Raw genomic sequence first — 19,586 nt, 5'->3', positions numbered from 1 at the left:
ATAAGAGAATAGACAAACAAAGCCTGGCTCTCAAGTCCATGCTCTTTTCACTGCTTGCGTGCTAACAAAGTGAGATGACAGGTTTTGCAGCAAGGGCAATAAGTTATATTCTTAGGTACAGGCCACAAATTCACTTACAAAGGAAGTTGAAAGCCCTGCTACAACATGCATAACAACTCAAACAAAACAAGGAAGAGATCAGTTTTCAGGATCAAATATATTGTGGAACTTTGGAAGAATATGACCAAGAGGACAAGGGAAGCAGATTGTGATACAGACATGACCCTCCATGCTAATGAACTATTATCAATTCCCTAGTAAGGAAGGATTGATGGTTAAAAATGAACCCTCATTTAAATAATTGTCTTAGAGATGCTTGCAATTAGTTGTATATGTTTAATATGATTGCTTAAGCAAATCTGGTTATAATTTTATCTGTATTATGATTCATGAGTCATTCTCTAAATTACCCCTTTTAAACTTTGAAGTTTCACATTAAGAACCTTGACAAAATAGATTGAAAATAAAATATTAATCAGGGTAGTATCTATTGGCAATCAAGTTACTATACTGACACGCTATTGAGATTATTTAGATAGGGTCTGTGTACATCCTACTTACGTGGAGATGATGAAGGATGACATCAACACAGCAATAAAGAAGTATTCTGGCCAGGAGGAGTGATATAAACTTCGCAAGTCTTATAAGTGTACAAGGAGGACCAAGAAAAATGGCAAAGAGCACAGTCTGGCCATTCCAGTCACCTGAGATACTGCAGAAATTCCTCAAATGAGATAAGAGGGACTCATGGACTACCATCTGAGATTATTATTGTGATTAATTTCTATTACATAATTTTTGTCCAAAGCTATCATGGCTTGGAGAAATGTAAGTAACACAATGTATCAGTCAAAGGATGAAAGGAGGAAGACTATGAGGAAATGCCTCTCTACCTGTCAAACCCAAACAGTATCTGTCTTAGGTTATTAGGACTACCATAACAATGTAGCACAAACTACGTGGATTAAAACAATAGAAATTTATTGTCTCACAGTTCTGGAGGCTAGATGTCTGAAATCAAGTTGTGAGCAGGGCCATGTTTCTTCTGGAACCTGTAGGGGAAATGCTTCCTTGCCTCTTCCTAGCATCTGGTGGTTTTCAAAAATCACCAGCATCCCTTGGCTTATAGTTGCAGCACTTCATTCTCTACCTCTGCCATCCTGTGGAATTTTCCCCTATGTCTGTGTGCTCCTTGTCCAAATTTCCCTCTTCTTACAAGAACAGAGTCGGTATAGCAGGGCACGGCCTAATCAAGTCTGGCCTCATCTTCAAAGACCCTAATTGGGTCATATTCATAAGATCAGGGGTTATCTTATTAGGGTACACATATCTTAACATATCTTATAAGAGCACACAATCCAACCGATAAGAGTATCCCATAGTTTCCATGATGCTCAACTATGACACATTTAAGTATATATGGCAATAATGAGCTAAATTATTTACAATATACTTAAATGTAAGTAGAAGGAAGCATAATGGTCTAGTGGAAAGAGGATAATGAATGCAATTAGTTGGATAATTCGGACTATCAATATTTTTGCTTAGTCATTGAAATAAAGTTGTAAATACACAATATAATGTGAAAGCAGTTTGGCCTACACAGTAGAGTTAGGACAATTGTGTACACATTAAAAGGTGCATGTCAAACTGAAGATTCAATTACACTGGAAGGAAGTTTGCTCAGCACTTTATGTGTAGTTTCCCAACACAATGAGTATAGTTTAGTTGTCAATTGTTATAAAGAAGGCTTGGTTCACATTACATACCACAAATCTCATTGTTTATTTGCCCCTATTTCAGCAAGTAAGTTTACATTTGGGTGTTACAAGAGGTAGGTCTTCATTTTTTTTCTTTGATCCTTATACTGGTCCAGCCCCATTATCTTCTTTTACTCCATTCCATATATCCTCTCCTCTGCCCCAAACAAAAACAAACAAACCCCAAACACAGACACAATTACAAGAAGTCTTTATCCATGCATTTCACACTAATCTTTTCCTTTGATTTTCCCTTGTCAAAATCTTGTTTTTTATGGAAAACCAAGGGTTAAATGTCATTTTCTGTTACAATATTCATCCATCCCTATAGTAAAAACAAACAGTCCTACTTTACATTCCAAAGAAGTTTATTTACATTATTTTCATTTGTACTTTAATTAGAACTTCTTGGCACTAAACAGATGCTCAATAAAAGACTATTAAATATACACCTAGTAGTGGGATTGCCAGGTCATATGGTAGTTCCATACTTACCTTTCTGAGGCACTGCCAAACTGCCTTCTGCAGTGGCTGCACCATTTTACATTGACACCAACACAGAATGTGTGTTCCTATCCTCTCCAACACTTGTCATTTTCCATTTTTTAAACAGGAGCCATTTTAATAGGTGTCAAATGGTATTTCACTGTGGTGTTGATCTACATTTTCCTGATGGCTAATGATATTGAGTGTCTTTTCTGGCAATACCACTACTAGGTAAATATCCAAATAATTGAAAGCAGGGGCTTGAACAGATATTTGCACACTGATGTCATAATGGCATTATTCACAACTGCCAAAAGATGGAAGCAACCCAAGTGTCCATCAACTTGAATAGATAAATAAAATGTGGTATTTAATACAATGGAATATTACTCAGCTGTAAAAAGGAATGAAGTTCTGGTACATGTGACAACATGGATGAAACCCGAAGACATCATGTTGAGTGAAGTAAGACAGGAACAAAAAGACAAATATTGTATGATCTCACTGATAGGTAAAAATCAGAATAAGCAAACTCATAGAGTCAGAATTTAGAATTAGGTTAACAGCAGACAGGATGGGTTGGGGAATGGGAAGGTAAGGCTTAAAATGTACAGGGTTCATATTTTGAATTATGGAAATGTTCGGTAATGGATACTGGCGATGGTAGCACAACATTGTAAATGTAATTAACAGCACTGAAATATATATCTGACTGTGGTTAAAAGGGGAAATGTTAGATAGTATATATGGTAATAGAATAAAATTTTTTTTTTAAAATCCATGGAATTGAACTATGCAAACAGTGAACCCTATGTTAAACCATGAACTAGATTTAATGGTATAATTATAAAAATGTGTTTCCATCAAGTGTAACAAATGTTTCACACCAATGTAAGGTGTTAATGTTAATAATAGGGTGGTTTGTGGGAATCCTGTATTTTATGCATGATTGTTCTGTAAACCCACAACTTCTCTAATAAAGAAAAAAAAGACTATTGATGAATGGGCGAATATGTGAATTCATAACATATTTACTTCACCACTGAAAACAAATTCTTTCTTTATTGGTAACCAGAACCTATGAAGTATTCAGGTTACCACTCCATCTTCCTTTTAATATCTTCTGAAATACCTAAAGATGAACAATACAGAAAGATGAGCCCAGTGGAGTTTTGAATTATCCTGTTAACAACCACTTTATTTTACATTTGTTGAAACAGATAGACAAAAAACCCACAATCACATTGACTCTCCGAATTCCATGAGCCTTGTCAAACATAAGAAATGCAATATCATAGGCCACATCTACACTGGAAAGTATCTTCAAATAATATTTTTCCAAAATATTTGTGCTCCTGTTAGATTATCCATACATTCAGAGTGTGGAGAGGTTTCAAAGTCTAAGAGAAGACCATGGAACAATATTATCCTGTCATATCATACATTTCCCCTGTACTCAGTTCTCCCTCCCTCTACTGAATTGCAACTATTTAGGAGCTTATAAGCTTTCCCAGATTCACACCAATTCCCCTAAACCTCACCATACATGATCTAAAGGATTAAAAAAAAATGGTGAAATAACTTCCCCATTCAAAATCTAACACAAACAAACCTCTGACGAGAGCAACTTGGACAACATCTCAAGACTTCACCTCAGGGGTGGTTGTCAGCACTTACTAGAGTCAATTCAAGGAACTTTTTCACCAGCTTTAGAGCAAAAAGTCATTTTAGAAATATTATTGACAAACAGTAAGTTTAGGCTATTTTTTTGAAATCAAAGTCAAATGAAAGCAGCTGAATCTACTTAACAGGCAACAAGGAGGATTATTACAAAGAAAAAGAGGAAAAAACAGAACGACAGAGTTGGAAAGAGGGAGAGAAAAAGGTAGGAAGGGAGGAAGGGAGGAAGAAAGGAAGGAAAGGAAAGAAAGCCAAATCTTAAAAAAAAGTGAGGATCTACAGAAAATGTGCTACTAACTCCAAATGGAAGTGTTTAACTTTTAGTACCAGAAGCTGTAGCATCATCTCATCAGCTTCCAGTTCTATGGCAATTTATTTATTTCTCTAACAAGCTTAAAACTATCATTTATTCTGTTTTGACAGATGGTCTTTTAATAACCATGTTCTCAATTCACAACCCAAGGCTTCTACTACTTTAGGTCCTCTCCTTTCTTTTACCTGCCTGAAGGTTTTCAATGTTTTCCTTTTCGATTCCATAGGAATTCCAACTGCTTAAGCTTTTCTCACCTCTTGGGAAAATTTCTTTCAGAGGAAGCAACCCAGGGTGCTTCTAATTGGCTTTGCATAACAGTAGGTAAATTTGGCCCCAAAACAACTGTGACATTGTTTGCCAATCAGTGCAAGTACAAATTTCCAAAATCAGATTCTCTAGGAACCTCAAATATGTTTCAATTACTAATTCTAAAAATGATGTGGCTCTTCACATAAGTATCGCTGAATCTCTTCCTAGCAACCTAATACTTCTTCTGATTTATATGTTCGCAAACACCAAGCTGGTTTATCTAGTGCTTCAGTGAAGAGGTTCAAGAATATTAATCATACATTGACTGGACTGATAAAACTTCTAAGTTCTGAACTTTGCCAAAAAAAAAAAAATGGACTTCTGGTTTGTCTTCAAAATTAGTTGCCTCTAGGAATTTCCTATACCATGCTCAAATGAATGTTAATCCAACAGTATATTATTTTGACTGACCCCATACATATTTCTTGAAAGAATAGTTGAGAAGTTTTGCTAACTAGGTCATTTTCATGATAAAAAAATATTTTAAAAGAAGAAAATTCCTGTTTTGGGTGCAGCACTCAGATAACTTACTTTCAAAAAAAAATCAAGTTTTTGGTTATCCTTCTACTTATCCACTGAGATACATAACTAAGAATTCCTGCTGATGTCACAATTTCTTTAGGTTATGTAATATATATTATTCTGCTGATAATAGGCCATATGAAGCAGTATTTTTCTGTATTGACATGGGCTGGCCAAGAACAACAAGGGAAAAGAAATAGCATTAAAAAACCTGGCAAAATGTTTATGAATTCTAATCCTCTGCACATGAATAAATACATCTGACAAAGTGCAGAGTCCCCGAAAAAGGCCCTTCTGACCTTTCTAATTTGAGTTCAATTGCATGTTCAGTGTTGAGAAGCCAAAGTATGTCCTGCCAATGTTTTAAGCTCAAGTTTTTACTACCTTTTGTTATTTGTAAAAGTGAAATCCCAGATAATAAGTTCTAATTGCCCTATTAATCATTTGCAAAGGGAGTTTGAAGGGAAGTTGGGATTTGAAATTGCAATAATTGGTATCTGAAAGATTTCCTTTTTTATTTTCCTACCTAGAGCTCACCACGTAAGAACTACTATAAAAACTGCATGTATGCATTTTTTTAATGGTAAGGTATATGCAATATGCCCTATATATTATTTTTTCTAAAGGAATGAAATTTAAAACATCAGTATAGTCATGCTGTTAGCCATGATGACCTCTGAACTGGAGAAAAACTACAGAAAACTAGACCTTGGATTATAAATTATATTGTCAGTGGAAGTGAGAAGAACGCTTTGTTTCTCACGTTGTTTCAAGTATTACATTTTCATTTCCCCTTTTCAAATGAATTATAATGTACAACACTTGTATTTTTTTCCCATTTAAAAACTTCTTTCTTTCTCTTAAGCTTTGTTCCTCCACGTAGTGACAGACCTGACACCAAAATTTACCTTTCAAATTTTGATATAATGAATCCATCTGTTACCCTTAAAGTATCTTGTGGGAAATCCATATTTTTGTTTTAACCCTAAGAAACCTCAATGGAAAAAAAAAAAAATAAAGACATACATTATTTAAACCTCTCTTCCTTTAGTTCATGGCTAACAACTTTTAGGTAGTGCTTATGCAATTAAAGGTAGCTAACCAAAAGGGACAAGATAACAGTTAGGGTATTACAATAATTAAATAAGATTTATTTGAAAACATCCAAATAATTTAAGTCCTTTCAATAGCCACTATAGTCCAAATAACCATTTAGTTATCACTTGCTATAGGTTTTAGCAATCTGTACATCCACATGGGTGTGTTTATGATTGGGCAATGATTTTTTTAACCTTCTTCTACTTCATGCCTCATCTTTTTTAGAAATGTAGAGAACAGGCACAGATCATCATTCAGGTGATGTCCCTCTAATTTCACTAACTGCTCTTTGAAAGCAGTCTATTTGATCTCCAGAAATAGCACAGGCACTGGGAACATATAGGGGAAGACACAAGACACTTCCATTTTTCTTTTTAGTACATTCAGGTAAATCAGCTCCACAAAACTGATTTGATTCTTTTCTGACACACAGTCATCTCTTAAAGAAAGAGACCACAGAGAAATTACTCCATCCTCATTGGAAACCATCCCCTTCCCTTAAAATATAGTGCAGAGACTGTAAGTGCAGAGATTACAAGAGCATAGAGACAGCATCTCATATGAATGGGTGTGCTCAAAGAGAGCCAGTCGAATCCGTAATTTCCTTCCACATATTTGGAAAAGTAGTGGGCTTTTGCAGCTGGGTAACATTTCTTTCTGGGCCAGTCAATCAACCACGGAGCCGCAATCCACAACCTACTGTGATTTTTCCGTACATCTGGCATAAGCTTTATAATGCGAATATTAAAACCAGTCTTGCTTACCTAAAAATGTTTCTATATTTAAAATCAAATAAGTAATTTGAGAAAATAGGTGACTATGCAAAAAATGTTATCTAGTAGACAAACAGAGCAGACTACCCTTAACTGATAACATAGAAATACCACTTATTATTAGCATGCCTTCATTTCCACTAATAAACCAACATTGTGTTTGACTTTATCCTCTAATAGGAATTTCAGAAAAACCGTAGGATTTTAGAAAATTTTAGCCACCTTGAATCAGGTGCGATCTGAAACAGCAGTCAGTTGCTGACACTGATAATCAGATAATTACATCCATTGTGTTATTATGCTGTCTAAATTTATACGAGAGAGTACTTGAGCAGTGTTTGCATTTTCTCTCTCAGTTTTCTTCAAATTAAAAATGTACATATTTACTTCAAAACATATGCCAAAACAATCACTCTGAAGCCCCATAGTTTTATAAGATAATAATGGCAGCAAAAGTTATTTGTTCAATATACAGCAAAACAGTATTTTTTCCTTCCATCAGTACTACAGGAAAAGGCATGACTTACTGCTAAAAACACAATATAAATGATAGATTTTAAAAACATGATTTTGTATATGTTTATCTCATGAGCAAAGTCATATTTCAAGTTCATGAAAAAAGGCAAAATATATGCAATAGCTGTAAAATTACCATACATTCACTATGGAAAATATTAATAACATTAATGACTATACACCAAATTTGTCATATTTGCTGAATTGCAATTAATTGGTTCAAAAGCTTGTCACAATCTGGAAGTGAATCTCACAGCAACTTGAACTGTTGAACCTCACAGCAATTTGAACTGAAGTCTGCAGAATGGTCAAAAAATATGTTGCAATTTAGTCATATGATGTGAAAAAAAATTAAATGACCTTTGGCGATTTAGATACAAGTTAAAATCTTAGATCTAACATATTCTGGCTGTGGAATTTTCGACAAAATTCTCAATCTCTTTGAGACTCATTATCACCATCTGTAAGATGAAAACAGTATCTATATCAGCCTAGAGAATTTTTTTTTCCCTGAACTAACATAGTCCTATGGGAAATTTCAAGAGAAATACGGCTTTGAGTTTTATTTCTCAAATCAATTTTTCAGTGCTCAGTAGTTGGCTCAGAAGGCAAAGCATTCCTCTTCCTAAGGGTTATCTTTACTGTTTGTTGAGCTCTGTCAATAACCTGATTGAGGGAAGGGTTATGTGGATTCTATAACAGCACAAAAGCCATAGCATATAAAATGAGAATGTGAACCTTACTTAAGACTTGCCTTTTTCTTAAAATGATAAGAGCAACATTGTACTTTCTGAGTATGTTGGTTTAAGAATAAAGGACTTTTAAAACATGCATGCACACACCCCTGGACCTTTACTCCTACTTTTCTGTGTTTTCAGTTTTTACCTCATTTCCTAGAAGGGCATTTACGCAGGCTTCTGATGCATCGCAGATGGCTGTGAGATCATGTCCTCCTTCCAGAGCCAACACTACATGTCCATTAGCCAAGGTCATCAGTTGCTTCGTCAAATGACCAAAGCCTACCATAATACAAACAGAACACTTCCAAGTATTAATTTGAGATAAAATAACTAACAGAATCTTACATGTATTGAGCATTTATTCTGTACATGTCTTTTCTCAGCACATCCTATGTGCAGACTCATTTAATTCAAAATAACTTTATGCTTTAGGTACTATTATTATCTGTTTTACAGATGAGGAAACCAACACCCAAAATCCTATAGCTATCAATAATCACACCTAAGATTTGTACCAGTCAATCTGGCTCTTCACTAGTACACAGCACTGCCTCCTATAAAACATTCTTTATGTCCCTGGATGAAAAACTTGCATATTATTTGCCCAACGTTAATAAAGTAAGCTATCCCATTTGCTTGTCATATGCTTTCTACTTCTGTCAACCGCCTTTATTTTAAGAAGTTGTCTATACATCACCTCAAGTTACTTATCACATGAGATTTTTATAGATATTATTTTATTATGAAATAGTTGATACATGCAAAAACATAACATATATATGTTATAAAGTATAATCATATGACAACCACCTGCTCATTCACCTTCCCAGTTAAGGAAAATAACCTTAACAATAATTTAGAAGTCCTGTGTCTCTCTGATGGCATCCTTCTTCCTCCCTGGGAGAAATCAGGATTCTGAGTTTGTGTTTATAATTTCATTGCCTTCCTTTCCTTGATTTGCTTGTTTTTGAACATTATAAAAACGGCTTTATACTTCTGCAACCTGCCCTTTTCACGCGACTTTTCGTTTGCTCATCTCTGTTGATGCATGAAACTATAGGTCTCTGCTAAAGTAGGCCATTTTATGACTTAGAGCAGAATTTATTTATCTAATCTCCTGTTGACAGATATTTGAGTTAATTCCAGTTGTTTGTTATCACACACAATGCAGCCCTGAACATCCTTATACAAGTATTCTGGTCTCATGTGCAAGAGTGGAGAGGAATGGCTGGGTCTTAAAATCTGCTAATTGATGCCAGATTATTTCCTAAGGCTCATAACCAATCCCCATTCTCAGAAGCAGTATAAAGAATTTCAGTTTAGTCAAATCCTTGCCAACACTTGGTATGTTTTGCCTAATGGGTGAATGAATAACGACATCTTATTGTGGTTTCATTCAGTACAAGGAGGGATCTTTCTATTTCTAGTTTGGATTTCAGTTTTGTTTTATTTTTTTTTTAATTATAAACTGATGTTGAATTGAATCAAATCATTTTCCTGCACCTAGTGAGATGGTATTTCTCCTATAATTTGGTACTGTTGTCTTACTTCAATTAGTATTTCTAATGTTCAGTCATTGTGGTGGTTTTGAAATGTATATACCCAAGAAAAGCATGTTCTTAAAGTTAATCCATTCCTGTGGGTTGGACCATTGTAAGTAGGATCTTTGGGTGAGGCTACTTAAGTTAAGGTGTGACCCACCTCAATCAGGGTGGGTCTTAACCCTCTTACTGGAGGGAGGGAGGGAGGGAGGGAGAGAAAGAGAGAAAGAAAGAGAGAGAGAGAGAGAGAGAGAGAGAGGGAGCCAGACACAGAAGCAAGAAACTGAAATCAAGGAAACCCAGAAGAGAAGGGAGAGACCAGCAGATGCCACCATATGCCTTGCCATGTGACAGAGGAGTCCAGGATTCCTAGAACTGGTCTTCAGGAAGAAAGCATCATCTTGATGACGCCTTGATGTGGACATTTTCATAGCTTCAAAACTGTAAGCCTGTAAGCTAATACATTCCAATTGCTAAAAACCAACCCATTTTATGGTATGGCTTGGTGGCAAAGCAAACTAGAACACCCATCATTTCATTTGTAGAGTAAAACAAGCTTGGTCATGATGTACCAAAACATATGATAAAATAATCACTTTGAAGCACCATAGTTGCTTCATACATAGCTGGATTTGTTTTGCTAATATCCACGGAGAGGTTACACTGTAATTTTCCATTCTTGTATTGATCTTGTTGGATTTTCATGTGGTTAGAAAGTGTACCCTCTTTTGCTATTATCTGACTTTACCACATTGGGTAAAAACCATATGGTCCTTGTCTTCCCCTTCAGGAAGGTTTCTAACAATTGAATTTCTTTAGTTATTAAAGGAATCCTCATGCTTTCTCAATCTTCCTAACTTACACTTTTTTAGGAAAGTGTTTATTTTATTCAAGTTTTCAAATTTATTAAAATAGCATTATCTATTTTCTCAATTATCTTATTTTGAAATTCCAGTTAGATATTTGTAGACATTGCTACTATATATTCAATGTCTCTCGCATTCTCTTTCATATTTTCCATCTCTTTCTGCTATGAATTATGTGTATTTTTGTTTCAGGCTCTTAGGCCTTCTCTCATCGGATGTGTCTAACCTGGTGTTTAACTCCTTATTGATATTTTCATTTTAGTTATTGCATTTTTTAATTCGAAGAGTTCTATTTGGTTATTTTTCATAACTTTCTAGTCATTTTATAGTTTCTTACTCCTTACTCATATTTTTATTTATTTCATTTCTTTAAGCATAATTAATTAATATTTTGCATTTTGTGGGTTTAGTTGTTTAATCATTTGTTGTTTCTGCTGATTTGTCCTCATGGTGCCTTATTTGCTCCTTTTTTGATTTGTTTTAATATTTTTGAACTCATGTTCATTGGAATTTTGTGAAAAGTCTTTGAGGCCTGGGCTGAGTGTGAGTTCCTCTAGACAGGATTGTGTTCGTTTTGATGGAGGTCTGGGGCACTATCAACTAGGATCGATTTTAAATTCTTAGATTGCAGGTTTGTGTGTGTGTGTGTGTTTAAGTATGTACAGATATTATAGGTTGCAAAACTTAAATAAAAATTCTCTTGGCAAACTCATATATTTTTCTTTCTCCCTTCCTCCTTTCCTTCCTTCTTTCCTCCTTTCCTTCCTTCCTCCCTCCCTCCCTTCCTTCCTTTTCTTCCTTCTTTCCCTTCTCCCTACTGATAGCTATAGTAAAGATAGATTTATAGTCTTATTCAGCAGTATTTTTTTGCTCCTATTCATCTTTTCCTTAGAGTTGGCCCTTTGGTGTTCCCTTCTTTGTCTCCAACAATTTCCTTTTCCTTCCTAGGGCCAAGGTTTCAACTTCCTTCTCTAGTACAAAACAGACTATAATGTTCAAGCTCTGGCTAACTGGAAAGTTTGGGGTAAATGTCTCCATGGTAAACAACTTCAGTATTCGCTCATCTTCTTTCAGCTACATGGAAGTTATCTCTAAATTTAAAATACTGGTTTTTACATTTAATTCAGCATTTTGAGATACTTTCATGAAACAGTGCCTCAGTATACGCAGACTCTCAAATTGCCAAAAGTGAAAGTCTTTCATTCAACAGTTCTTTTTTTAATTTACCATTACACCCAACCTGTCCAATTTCAGGACGACTGAAAATAAAAAGAAGGCAAACATTAAAATGAATAAGATTGAGTGTACAGATCCAGAAATGGATAGCATGATACTGTGTGATGGTAGCACAATACTGTAAGTACACTGAACAAATATGACTGTGAGTACTGTTGAAAGAGGAAGGTTAGGGGCATGTAGGACACCAGAAGGAGCGACAGAAGAAAAAGACTGGTATAACTTAGTGAAACCTAGAGTGGTCAATGATTGTTATTAAATGTACAAATATAAGAATGTGTTTACATGAGGGAGAATAAATGAATGTCAACTTTGCAAGGTGTTGAAAATGGATGGTACTGGGGAAAAATACAATCAATGCAAACTAGAGTCTATAGTTAACAGTAACAGTGTAATATGCTTCCATTAACTGTAACAAAAGCAATGTACCAAAGCTAAATGTCTATAAAAGGCGGATATAAGGAAGGGGTATGGGATTTGTAGTGTTGGTGGTGTTGTTTGACCTTTTTATGGTATTTTATTTTATTTTTTCTTTTGTTGCTTTTTAGTTGTCATTTTTTTTTTTTTTTTTTCTCCTCTCCTTTCTTTGTGGAAGAAATGGAAATGTCCTCTTTTGGATAGTGGTTGTGAATGTGTAACTATGTGATTATAAAGGGAACCATCAATTGTTTACTTAGGAGGGAACATATGGTGTGTGAATGAAACCATCTAAAAAATAGAGGGATACAAGTGCTGAAGAAAATGTGGAGAAAGGGATGTACCTAATCACTGTTGGCAGGGAAGTAGAATGGTGCAGCCCACCTGGAGGGCAGGCTGGTGGTTCCACAGGAAGCTAAGAATGGGGTTGCCTTATGGTCCTGCAACCCTATTATTGGGTATATACTTCGGAGAAATGAAAAGAGGGACACAACTGGACATTTGCACAGTGGGGTTGATGGCGGCAGTATTCACAATTCACAATGGATGGAGGTATCCTAAGAGTACATCAACTGATGAATGGAACGGCAAACTGTGGTGTATACATACAATGGAATGAAGTTGTGAGGTTTGCAACTAGGTGAATGGACATTGAGGGCAGTATACTGAGTGAAATAAACCAGAAATGGAAAGAAAACATTACAATGCCTCACTAATATGGACCAACTATAATGTACAAACTCTGAGAATTAAATCTGAGAGCACAGGTTATCAGGGGAAGGCTTATTGTAAAGTTTCCTAGATTGTAAACTCTTACAGAAGTTACATCTATTTCTGAGTTGTAATGGCTATTTCTAAATTGTGAGATGCTGAGCTCTTTGTGTATAACCTGGTCAGTTCCTGAAACTTTGGGTATCTGTGTGACACCTGAGACTCAGAGCAAGAGTCCAGCAGCTATGAATGTCAGCATTACCCCACACAGCAAATGTAAAAGAGTCTGAAAAAGAGTTCCGACTTCAATTGGAGATAAGAATGAAATGGACTTGGTTAGGACTTAGGAAAATCAGGCCAAAGGGTAAAGGACGATATTGACGGTGTTTTAAAACTTCAACTTCTGTGTGAGACCAATGAAGAGATGTCTACTAGGTGCAAAATCTATATATTTTTTGTAGCACACTATATAATTTAACTTGTATGGTCAGTTTTTTCAAACAACATAATTACATGGAACTTTTTGAATAGGGAGTAAAATCTTGTTGGTTTGTGCAGGTTAGTGTGACACCCTGACACATGCCAGAGTAATTTGGGCATGGAATAAAAATGTATTTGCAAAGCCCTCTTGAGGGACTGGGGGAAAGTGTGGAAATAGTAAACTTTCCCACCTGGGGAATTACTGATATTCTCACAAGCATTGGAGACTACCAATTTAGAAGGTGGAGACCTCGATCTTGGGGCTTACCTTTATGAAGCTTGTTTTGGAAAGGAGAGGCTAAGCCTACTTATAACTGTGCCTAAGAGTCACCCCCAGAGCAATGTGATGGTTCCACAAGAAGCTAAGTATGTGGGTAAATAAAACCATGTAAAAAATAAACAGAGAGATACAAGTGCTGGAGAAATGTGGGGAGAGGGATATACCTATTCACTGTTGGTGGGGAAGTAGAATGGTGCAGCCCATCTGGAGGGCAATGTGGTGGTTCCACAGAAAGCTAAGTGTGGGGCTGCCATATGGTCCTGCAACCCTGTTATTGGGTATATACATGGAAGAACTGAAAAGAGGGACATGAACGGACATTTGCACAGTGGGGTTTCTGGCAGCAGTATTTGTAATTTGCAGTGGATGGAGGTGGCCCAAGGGCACATTGACTGATGAACAGAATGGTGAACTGTGGTGTATGCACACAATAGAATACTGAGCAGCTGCAAGAAGGAATTAAATTGTGAGACATGTAACTAAGTGAATGGATACTGAGGACAGCATTTTGAGTGAAGTACACCAGAAATGAAAAGGCAAACATGATTAATACCTCACTAATGTGAACTAAGTATACTGTGTAAATGCTGAGAACTGAATCGTAGAGCACAGCTTATCAGGAAAACACTTATTGTAATGGTCCCTAGATCGTAAGCTCTTAGAGTTGTCAAATCTATTTCTGAGTTGTAATGGTTATCTCCAAATTCTGAGATGCTGAGCTCTTTGTGTATAACCTTGTCAGTCTCTGGAACTTGGGGTATCTTTGTGACACCTGAAACTCAGAGCTAGAGCTCAGCAGCTATGAATGTCAGTATTACCTCATACAGCAACTTTTTAAAAAGGTGAAAAAGAGTTCAGACTTCAATTAGAGATATGAATGAAACAGATCTGGTTAGGACTAAGCTAAATCAGGCCAAAGGGTAAAGGATGATACTGACTGTGTCTTAAAACTTCCAATTCTATGTGAGACCAAGGGAAGAGATGTTTGCTTGGTGCAGGATCTATATTTTCTATAGGACACTAAATAATTTAACTTGTATGGTCAGTTTATTCAAACAACATAATTCCATGGAAATTTAAATAGGAAGTGAGATCTGGTAGGTTTGTACAGGTTAGTGTGAAATCCTGATACATCACAAAGTAATCTGGGCAGAGAATAAAAATGTATTTGCAAAGCCCCCCTGAAGAACTAGGGACAAATGTGGAAATGTGGAACTTCCCCACCTAGGTTATTATTAATATTCTCACAAACATTGAGGACTAACAATTTAGTAGGCCGAGCCCTCAATCTTGGGACTTGCCCTTAGGAAGCCTGTTACTGCAAAGGAGAGGCTAAGCCTACCTATAATTGTGCCTGAGTCTCCTCCAGAGAACCTCTTTGTTGCTCAGATGTGGCCTTTCTCTCTCTAAGCCCACTGGGCAGGTAAACTCATTGACCTACCACCTATGTAGGATGTGACTCCCAGGGGTGTAGATCTTCCTGGCAACATGGGAAATGACTCTCAGAGATGAGCCTGGACCCAGCATCATAGGATCGAGAAAGCCTTCTGAGCAAAAGGGGGAAGCGAAATGAAACAAAGTTTAAGTGGCTCAGAGATTTCAAATGGAGTCGAGAGGTCACTCTGGAGAGCATTCTTATGCACTATATAGGTATCCCTTTCTAGTTTTTAGAGTATTGGAATAGCTAGAAGGAAATGCTTGAAACTGTTGAATTGCATCCAGTACCCTTGATTCTTGAAAATGATGATATAAGTATGTAGCTTACTGGGTGTGACCATGTGATTGTGAAAACCTGTGGCTCACACTCTATCTATCCAGTGTATGGACTGATGAGGGACAAAAATTAAATGAAAAATATGGTGGGATGGAGGGATGGAATGCTTTAGGTGTTTGTTTTTACTTTGATTTTTATTAGTTTTATTTTTTTGGAATAAGAAAATGTTCAAAAATTGTTTGTGGTGATGAATGCACAACTGTATGATGGTACTGTGAATAACTGTACACTGTGGATGATTATAGGGTATGTGAATATATCTCAATAAAACTGTTATGTAATACATACTAATTTTTGAAATTATCTATATAACTGCTTGTTGAGCTGTACATTGGAAATTAACACCCTTCTGTATGCATGTTATATTTTAAATTAATGGAAATAGCTGAAGTTGTGGAACTGTGACCAACAATATTCTTTGAAATTTGCTAACTACTTGTTAAATCATTCTTTGAAAGTTGTCATTTATGTATACATGTTAAAGTTCACAAAAAAAATTCATTAAAAAACTGAATTAAAAAAAAACACGTTTCAGTATGGCACTTCAATATTTTATATTTCTATGAATGAACTTACATGAAATAAACATTTAATTTTTAAAAACTATGACATTCATTTTATGTTTATATTATTCAAATTTTATCTTCTTGTTTTATTCTTTTTAAATTAGAGATGTGATTTCATTTTCTCTCATTTCTATAACATTTATAATATTTAGAATATTTCTATGTCTTTTCTTCAGCAATTTCCATGAAAAGTTGGAAGAATAAATTTAATAGCAAGTGCATGTTCTGCATGTCTAGCGGTACTGCTTTCAAGTCTTACCTCTGCTCTGCTCTTAAGCATTATATTCTTTGTTTCAAAAGAAAGGAAATCTCAGAATAGAGGGGATGGAACTAAAGGAAGGTCTATAAAATGGTCGAGCATGAAATCTAACACCAAATTCAGTTGCTTCCATTTTTGAACAATGAAATAACCTCATTTTGATCCTTGGAATGCACTGAGATACTTACCCAAAGAACCAGAACTGCCAAGATTTTCTATTCTAGGTTAGCACTTGATGTTACCTATGAACAGGATGAGTTAATTCCCCCACCTTCTTGAAGCACTTCAATGTTGATTCTATCCTGTTGCTACTATTTTGATGGAAGTCAAAACTGTCACTTTGCAATTCTCCCAAGACTTTAAATAACTGGCATTAAATATCCTAAGAGGATAAGAAGGGAAGAAAAACTGTCTTCAAGTCCTTCAAGATTTCTCACTCATTTCTCCCACTATGAATCTCTTGATGCCAGCAGTAAGAATCCTTACACATGGCACTTAAGAATGGGGCTGACCACACTAAAATCCACCTTCTCACTATATAAAGAATGAGAAGATTCAGAAAATGTGTACTGCAAAGCTCTGGTTTCTTATACTTAGAAAATATCTTCTTTGCCTATGTCAAGATTAATAGTACATGGTAATTTGTTCCATTCCCCAAAAAATAAAAGAAAAAAATACTCACAGGCAAGTACACATTTCTGCTAATCAAACTGCTAAATTTTCTAGTCAGCTTTTCCTCTATCCTAAACCAGGGTTGCAGTGATCATTTTAAAAGATATATTATATCAAGCCAGTATGCTGTATCTTATATTCTGCAAGTTCCTAGCAATTGAGAATTCAACTATCTAAAGTCACAACTAAGCAGATCAAATCCGATGGATTAAAAGAGAGAGAGAGAGAGAGAGAGAGAGAGAGAGAGAGAGAGAGAGAGAGAGAGAAGTAGAAATCTAATTTAAGTTCACTCTTTCCTTTGGGAATAAAAAAAGCCCCATAAAATACCAATTTAGATGGGATAGTAAAAAGTGGAAGGAAAGAGTGGAATGAAGCTAATCTTTGATCTCTTTCCAAATTCTTCTTTCTTTTACTTACAGGGTTTATTTCCATTCACGTTACCCATGTGATCTCTGGAGTCAGGGATGCAGACAACTGAATTCTGAGTTATGTGTGCATAAAACATTCAAATAAAATAAAGAAATTTACAAGGTCCATGTTTTCTCTTTCAATCAAAGTAAAGAGTTCAAAAATAACTTTTTAGTTCTATTAACCTGAGTTCTACTGAGTCCGTTGCTGCCATACATTTTGGAAAGATTAGCACAGCCCAGGGTGGCTACCACAGACAAGGTATTATTTTTAAGGACATGTTTCACAAGAGTTTCAGTGTGGTGTGTGCATGTGTTTATTTGATTAGATGTCATTTACCATGATTTTAACAGGTATGATTGCAATTTCATGTAATATTTTTTACTTTGGGCTTCACAAAGGACACAAAAGCTCATCCTATTTGTCACAATATACTTAAAATAACCTGTAGAAATGGAAAAGCATAGCAGAGACCTTAGGGGGCAGTGTTTTGCTCCAGGGGTCTGGAGGGTCCTGAGTGTGTGGGCAATGGAGTAGGTGAGATAAATGTTTGCATGGTACAGTCCAACGTGCGCTCAAGCATCACCTGAAAAGGGGCTGGAGCCGGGTTTCTAAGATCTGCATAAGCTTTTAGTTGCTAAGCTGGTGGTAAAAGACTGAGGCCAACAAGATGGGCAGGTGGCAGGCTCAGGGTGGTAACCAACCAATATAGAAGCATTTTGGTATTTCAGCATTGGTTATGGCCATACTGGAGCATACTATCTGAAAACCAGCCTTGGCAGCAGCCCCCACTACCTGTATTGACTGTGACAGAATTCTCTAAGAAAGATTTTTTTTCCAAAGACAGATTTGGCACCTTATGTTCTTTAGAGGAAATATTTTAGAATAAGGCATTAACAATGACAAAAATCATCATCATAATAAAGAATCCTGCTTGTACCCTAGTTGTTTCAAAAAGATTTTACTCTGCATTAAGCATGGAAGGGAGCTACACTGTAACAAAACGTTTCTTTTAAGAAACACACAGAGCTGAACTGGTAACTGCCAAGATTGAGACACCACTGAGGAAGATAATTGGAAGGGCGGTTTCAGTTAGAAATCCTCTGTTCGGTTCTGTTGATTTACCAGAAGCAAATTTAATTTTGTTCTTTCAGAAAAGAGTATTAAGTTGTTAAATATGGTAGTTGTTTCCTGACACTCTACAGGAGTTTGTTTCAGCCTAAGAAATTAAAGTGTTTCAGCATTTTTATTAGTTCAGAAAAGTTATCTAAAATGGGAAGTTTCTCTCAGAAGGCTTGAAGATTAAATCTTAGATATGTATTTAATAACTAAAATTGGCCACAAAAGGATCCGTTCTTCAAAATAACATATTTCAAAACTTCTCTCTTACATTTCTCAAATACTTTCCAGATAATAGTGATGGCAAAACATGGAATTGATTAATACATTAATATATTAATATGTATATATTTATATGTATATATATCTACATATCTCAAATAATATCCTTGAACATCCTTGTATATGATGTAAGTGGCTGGTATATATACTAGCAATTATCTGATTTTAATGTTATATTGTGTTATTTTAGGATGGAAAGAAGTCTTCTCTTTATATTACTATTTTTTTCTGTTTTATCAGAGTATGGGATGGCGCATAAATAGCAAAGTATTTAAAAGCAGAATGGGAACAAAGTACAGTCAAACCTTTATAAACTTTACACTTTTAGAACCTATGTGTATTGCAGATAACTGAAACATTCTTATAGGAGCTTAGAGAAATAAAGAAATAATCTCCAGAATACTCCCACAAAGTTTGTATTAAGAAATGGCAAATATGGTGGTAGAGCTCTCTGTGAAAGCCAAGACTGAGGTCAAAGAGGGAATTCTCTCCAACCTATTGGATGGAAACCCACAATTTAGGTGTCATTACTACCCTGCCATCCTGTAATAGATCAGACTCAGAATCAGCAGATAACTATCATAGAACGGTCCTGGGCCACGTTTCACTTGTTTCACAAAGAAATAGAAACACAAGTGATTCCACAAATCATTTTCGCTCTACTTCTAAATTTCTTAACTTTGCCTTTGTCAGTCCCCCGCTTACTGTGAGTCTTTCT

General features: G+C 35.7%; 1 protein-coding gene across 14 annotated transcripts in view; it reads right to left on the bottom strand.

Annotated features, from left to right (window-relative positions):
* HDAC9 (histone deacetylase 9) overlaps nucleotides 1-19,586 on the bottom strand; it is a 996,855-nt gene that overhangs the window by 69,062 nt on the left and 908,207 nt on the right. For 13 of the 14 annotated variants that reach the window (XM_037836859.1, XM_037836851.1, XM_037836858.1 and 10 more), the window contains one exon: nucleotides 8,403-8,536. The exons of the other annotated variant lie outside the window; for it this stretch is intronic. In XM_037836859.1, coding sequence (XP_037692787.1) covers nucleotides 8,403-8,536 — 134 coding nt within the window. The remainder of the gene's footprint in view (nucleotides 1-8,402; nucleotides 8,537-19,586) is intronic. 14 annotated transcript variants of the gene reach the window in all.

Source organism: Choloepus didactylus, chromosome 5 (assembly GCF_015220235.1).
Source record: "Choloepus didactylus isolate mChoDid1 chromosome 5, mChoDid1.pri, whole genome shotgun sequence".
NCBI lineage: Eukaryota > Metazoa > Chordata > Mammalia > Pilosa > Megalonychidae > Choloepus > Choloepus didactylus.
The sequence above is the reverse complement of the archived record's forward strand: the minus strand, read 5'-3'. Positions and strand labels throughout refer to the sequence as shown.